This window comes from Neofelis nebulosa, chromosome 1 (assembly GCF_028018385.1).
Source record: "Neofelis nebulosa isolate mNeoNeb1 chromosome 1, mNeoNeb1.pri, whole genome shotgun sequence".
Taxonomy (NCBI): Eukaryota; Metazoa; Chordata; class Mammalia; order Carnivora; family Felidae; genus Neofelis; species Neofelis nebulosa.
Genome location: NC_080782.1, coordinates 37,187,157 through 37,193,156, shown reverse-complemented (window position 1 = coordinate 37,193,156; position 6,000 = coordinate 37,187,157). Strand labels below are relative to the sequence as shown.

The 6,000-nt window shown below is 45.5% G+C and overlaps 1 protein-coding gene across 1 annotated transcript in view; it reads left to right on the top strand.

The window, feature by feature from the left end:
- Positions 1-658: 658 nt before the first annotated feature.
- The window catches only part of HCN1 (hyperpolarization activated cyclic nucleotide gated potassium channel 1), a 393,365-nt gene continuing 388,023 nt past the window's right edge, over positions 659-6,000 (top strand). The window contains exon 1 of the mRNA XM_058719343.1: positions 659-1,177. Within this exon, the coding sequence (XP_058575326.1) occupies positions 774-1,177 (404 nt within the window). The 5' untranslated portion in view covers positions 659-773. The remainder of the gene's footprint in view (positions 1,178-6,000) is intronic.

Here is a 6,000-nt window from a genome sequence, read left to right as displayed (position 1 = left end):
CGGTGTCTGCTTCCTTCCGAAACACACACGCACACACACACGTACACACAACTTCCCTTTAACTCATGAAATTTATTATCCGATGTCGAATCTTACTTTCGTATGTACATCTAGCTTTACACGTGAATTTTCTGCATGCAGAGCCAAGCTCTCTCCCTTTCCCAATCTGTAACATCATTCAAACAGGCGTTCAGACAATGTGACAATGCCTCAGTGAGTTTCAGGGTGTTTATTTCTTTCGGACGAACATAATCCGCTAGCTCAGTCTTTCTCTGCCTCTCTGCCTCTCTCTCTCTCTCCTCTGACGTGCAAACATACACCGACTCTCTCACAACATGTACAAATAAATGCCTCGGAGGGCTCCCGAGTTCAATGTCACGCTGGGCAGAAGTGGAGCAAGAGTGGAGGGAGAGTGCGCGCTGTGCGGGCGGGGAGAGAGCCTTTCCGGCCAGCAGAGGGCAGCCGAGGGGAGGCGCTGGCGCGCGAGGGCTGAGCGGAGCCTCGCCTCGCTCGGGCAGCCTCAGCCTCAGCACCAGCCGCGGCGGAACCGGGAGCGCAGCCACTGAGGGCAGCGGCGGCGGCGGGAGCGAGGCGCGCAGGGAGCAGCGGCGCGGGCGGGAAGCAGAAGCCGCCGCCGCCGCCGCCGCCGCCGCGACGGGCAGCCGAGCTCGCCGGCAGCCAGCTCGGGCCCCTGCCCCCTCGGCTTCGTGCCCCCGGCGCCGGGCGGCCGGCGGGTCTGGAGCCCGCGCCGTCGCCGGCCGCGTCCCCCGGGCATGGAAGGAGGCGGCAAACCCAACTCCTCGTCCAACAGCCGGGACGATGGCAACAGCGTCTTCCCCGCCAAGGCGCCCGCGACGGGCGCGGGGTCGGCCGCGGCCGACAAGCGCCTGGGCACCCCGCCGGGGGGCGGCGGGGCCGGCGCGAAGGAGCACGGCAACTCGGTGTGCTTCAAGGTGGACGGCGGCGGCGGCGGCGAGGAGTCGGCCGGGGGCTTCGAGGACGCCGAGGGCCCCCGGCGGCAGTACGGCTTCATGCAGAGGCAGTTCACCTCCATGCTGCAGCCCGGGGTCAACAAATTCTCCCTCCGCATGTTTGGGAGCCAGAAGGCGGTGGAAAAGGAGCAGGAAAGGGTTAAAACTGCAGGCTTCTGGATTATCCACCCTTACAGCGATTTCAGGTGAGGACTCCCGGCCGCCGCCCCACCCTCCCTTCCGGGCGCGCCCTCCAACACGCGTCCCCGCACCTGGGAGGGGGCGCCCGGGGACTCGGAGGGAGGGGTTGCGGGGCGGGAGGGGGGTGGCGCTGCCGGCGGCTTCCACTCCGGCTGCTCGGGCTCCACTCTTCAACTAGTTTCGGCCGAGGAGGGGGTGGGATGAGGAGCTCCTGTTGCCCGGGAATCCCAGGGAGGTTTCGCCTCCTTTGCCTTGTGAACTTTGGGGATACATCGGGGAAGATGTGACACCCCCCCCCCCTCCAGATGGAAGGATGCTAAGTTGTGCCAAAAAACGACAACAACAACAAAACAAAAAACCAAAAAACAAAAAAACTTTTACTTCGGAGCTGAGAGTGTAAGGAAGCGGCCAGAAAGTCGTCTTTGGGGTGACACCCATCCTCGCGCTGCCCCCCGCCTTTCCCAAAGGGGAAAAAGGCGCTCCTGGGCTTGAGGAGAGGATGGGGCAAGCGGAGACAGTGACTCACAAGTCCTAGCTGTTCCAGCCGCTCTCACCCCTGGGGAATGTTAATCTGTTTTTCATCTGCTTATAGGCACTGGGCATCCTCAATGCATTTCTTCAGAATAGTGGCTGGCAGGCTCAGGAAGGGCAATTTGCGCTTGGATAGTCCCTGACTTGAGATTTCAGCCGGGCAGGCGCTGCCAGCTTGGGCAGCAGCGTGGCAGGAAGCTTCGAGTTCCAGAAACAGACAGGGGGCGTTTCCAGAGCCCCCTCCCTGAGACTGAGAGACACCCTTTCTTGACCTTGACTACAAGTCTGTTTCGGAAAGCTCTTTCCCGTTTCCCAGCCCGGGAACTAGGGCAGGAGGAGAGCTGTCCGCCAGGGAAACTGCTTCGGAGAATTAAAATTAAGACGTTTCCCGATCTTATTTGTCGCCCAAGTATGTATTCGGTTATAAGCATGTTTAGAGATTATCAAATGAAGGTCGTGAAGTAGATCCTCTTATTAACGTGCTCACACGCTGCAGCTTCCGAATAAGGTTGAGTTTTCCATTTAAATTCTAAAACTCAGGGTGGCTTGCCTTTTCTTTTTCTTTCTTTTCTTTCTTTCTTTCTTTCTTTCTTTCTTTCTTTCTTTCTTTCTTTCTTTCAAGTGAATTCATTCGAAAAAGAAGAAGAATCAGTGAAAAAGTATATGTGCAAATTAAGCCGATTTAATAGGCGTCTATTAAACAGCAATCAAAGATAGCAATAAAAAGCAGCATTACTTTGAGTTATGTTTAAGGGAAATTGCCATCGACTCCTTGCCTCCGCAGGAGCTGTCCACAGTTCTGAATGACATTAGCTTTGGAAAACCCAAACTCCTGCCGCACTAAGCCTGGGAGTGAACGTCTTCACCTTCTTTGAATTTTACATATTGTCTCAGAAATCAGTAGCGTCTATTATTTGTGCATAGAGTGAATGGCTTTTAGGAAGTGTATCATTTTAAGGTTCTTATTTACCAAAACATGTAACAAAGTCCAAAGGAGGACTTATAGAATGTAATGACATTTATAGTCTATAGCAAATTAAGAGTTGGATTGTAAGAATGTTTACGTTGAAAAGGATCTAAATAAACTGCCACGTTTCCTCCCTCAGGAAGATAAGCAGACTTATAAATGACCTTGTTTTAAGGCACATTAGACTGTCATGTTCTTTAAAATTTTAAAGGTTAGAATCAAATGTAGAAAACTATCTCTCCCTCAATCCTCAGTGGAAATATGTTGCAACCTAGTACCCTTTTGTTTTTCTTTCCTGAGGAAAACTTTACAAGGAAACAGGCTTCAGCCTTAATAACAAAAGTAAGCATGGTGTTTCCAGTAATATATGTGGTTCACTGTTCACATGCAAATAAAATGCTACACTTTATTTATTTTACCTCAATTGAGTGATCCCTTTTGATTACTTTTATTTCTTGAACAATGTAAAAAGAGACTACACTTTTCAAAATGTGGCACATGGTACATAATTAAGCTTTTACCACCTACTGGATAAAAACATAGGGCCACCTTTCAGGAATTGGAATAGTGTGCCAGAATCTTTTGAATGAATGAAATTCATGAAATTAAAGATTCTCCACATTTTCTCAAGTGAATCATCTGAGACTAATATCAAACAACAAAAAAGTTACTAAGAAATAAATTGAGATCAGATGATGGTTAACTTTTACCATGCACTTCAAATAAATGAGAAATGATTAAAAAGTGAGGTAATACTCTAAACAAAATCCAGTGTGGAGTAGTTTACAATACTGGATTTTCTCTTGCATAACTGGACAAAAGGAAATGTCAGACACAAATTAAACAATTACTAGGTTTAGGTTTCTAACTGGAAGGTATCTGAAAAAGATAGATTTTAAAACTCGCAATTACAATATATGTTTTTCCAAAACAAAAAACTAAGGAAGTAATGATGTAAATACTTATTTGCCTATGTCAAGACATTTAAATCTTATTATTATTTCATTAACATTTTTATATGATATCAATAAGATTTGTTAAAACCTATATAACATGTCAGGATAATGTAACGGAAAAAGCAGAAATAAGAAAGACAAAACTCTGGCAGTACTTTTTTTCCTAAAGGACAAGAAATATGGGAAAAATCTCTAACATAGTAGAAATGCTATGGTTATGATCTGTTCACCTCAGGCTCTTTCCTGAAGAAGACACTTTAAGGGCAGGGCTTCACTATGATTCCTACAATGCCAAACTGATGTTCAGTAATAATTCAGTGACTGAGAAAGTGACACTTAAGAATCAGTTTCCATGGAGGGGTGGGAGATACTGGAAATAAAGTTTTTTTTTTCTTTTTCTTTTTTAACTTGATACTTTCATAAGCTTTTGCATGGCCAAGAAAGTTTACTCATTCTGCTCTTTGGTCAGTCCCATCCTGCTGAATGTAGGGGAGTCTGCCACTCCGGGGTGGGTCAGGACTTTACCACTGTGCTGGTGATCCAGTGTCCCTTTTTAGGATGACTTCTGAGCCAAGGCCTTTTCCACTTCCTGGGCTTTGCTCCCACTGAGACTCCCGCAGAGCCAACTAGGTGCTTCTCTCACCTGCCCAAGAGAGCTATTGCTGTGTCTGGCACGTAGTTTTCTCCTATCTCCGGTGTAAGTAGGGCAGAGGCTCTGTATTTCCCTTCTTTCTCAGGAGAGGATGATGTTAGAAGCCTTCAGGGACTAAAGAAGAGTCAAATACTACCAAAACTGTTAGAAATAACCGGGTGGCAGAAAGGGAGATGTGATGATGGAAGCAGAGATCACAGTGATGTCCCAGGAGTCAAAGAGTGCATTCAGTGTCTAAAAGCTGGAAACAGCAAGGAGTGGATTCTCTCCTAGAGCCTCCAGAAGGAACATAGCCTTTGATTTTAGTCTTGTAAGACTTGTTTTTTTCTCTTTGTTTGTTTGTTTTTAGAAATAACTGGGTGGGAGCTAGAGAGTTTAGTAAAAAAAAAAATCTTATGTTTTTGTCTATACCATGGTATATAATCATCCAAACTAGGGAAAATATAGTTACTTAAAAAGTAAAAGTAGGAGCACCTGGATGACTTAATCAGTTAAGTGGCGGCCGACTCTTGATCTCCGCTCAGGTCATGATCTCGCCATTTGTGATTTTGAGCCCTGCATCAGGCTCTGTGCTGACAGTGTGGAGCCTGCTTGAAATTCTCTCTTCCACCATAAGAGACTCTTAAAATGCAGAGAACAAACTGAGGGTTGATGGGGGGTGGGGGAGAGGGGAAAGTGGGTGATGGGCATTGAAGAGGGCACTTATTGGGATGAGCACTTGGTGTTGTATGGGAGCCAATTTGACAATAAATTATATTTAAAAAATAATTCTCTCTTCTCTGCCCCTCCCCCACTTGTACATTCATCTTCTCTCTCTTTCTCTTTTGCTCTCAAAATAAATAAATAAGCTTAAAAAAAACAAAAAGAAAAAGTAAAATTATACTGGTCTTTGTGTAGTAAGGACACAGTCTCAGTCTTGCTGAGTTTCATGTGTACCACACACACAAAAATAAGTATCTAATTAGGAGGTTAAATGTGATTTTTCTTCAGATTACTAACAGTGATTATATATTTATTAGCTAAAATTTTATTTTTTATTTATTTAATAAAAAGGTGACTTTGGCCTAGCATTGTGCTTTCACAGCTAATCTATAGCTATGACATAATCATTCAAATGGATTGAAGGAATAGAGGACTTTTTTGGATGGTTTTTATTATCTGAGTAATTTACCTTGGAAGAATTTATCCCCAGACTATTTGCCATTTCAGGGATTCTGACATTATTTTCCTGGGTCACACTTATATATAGGGCTCTTTTATAGATAATGTTCCCATTTCATATATATTGTCGGCCAACATCTTGCCTCTGGTAAGGGAGGAGGTTTTATATCTTGGCTTGTTATTTCTTCCACTACTTTTCATCAATTAGTATGAACAACTGTACGAAAAGCTTATTGTGTCGTAAGTACACAAGGACCCTAGAGACGGGAGTCACTTCCTGAAGCTATTGCCATTTCTGGCCTTCCATCTCTGCTTCGTGTTGCAGCCACAATAATAGTGATGTCAGAGGTCACTGATATGTTCATTAGTGAAGGGAGGCTTCGCCCATATTACACAGTAAGTCAGAGACAGGCCTTTGTTTCTAGGAGCTTCTCAGGAAAAAACAATTCAACCTTCTGGGGTTTAAGGACTAATTAGCCTACTGTTATGTTATCTTTGTGCTAAATGCAATCTGTACGCTCCCAGCAATGCTCCTTTTATTTGTTTTCCATATCAACACAG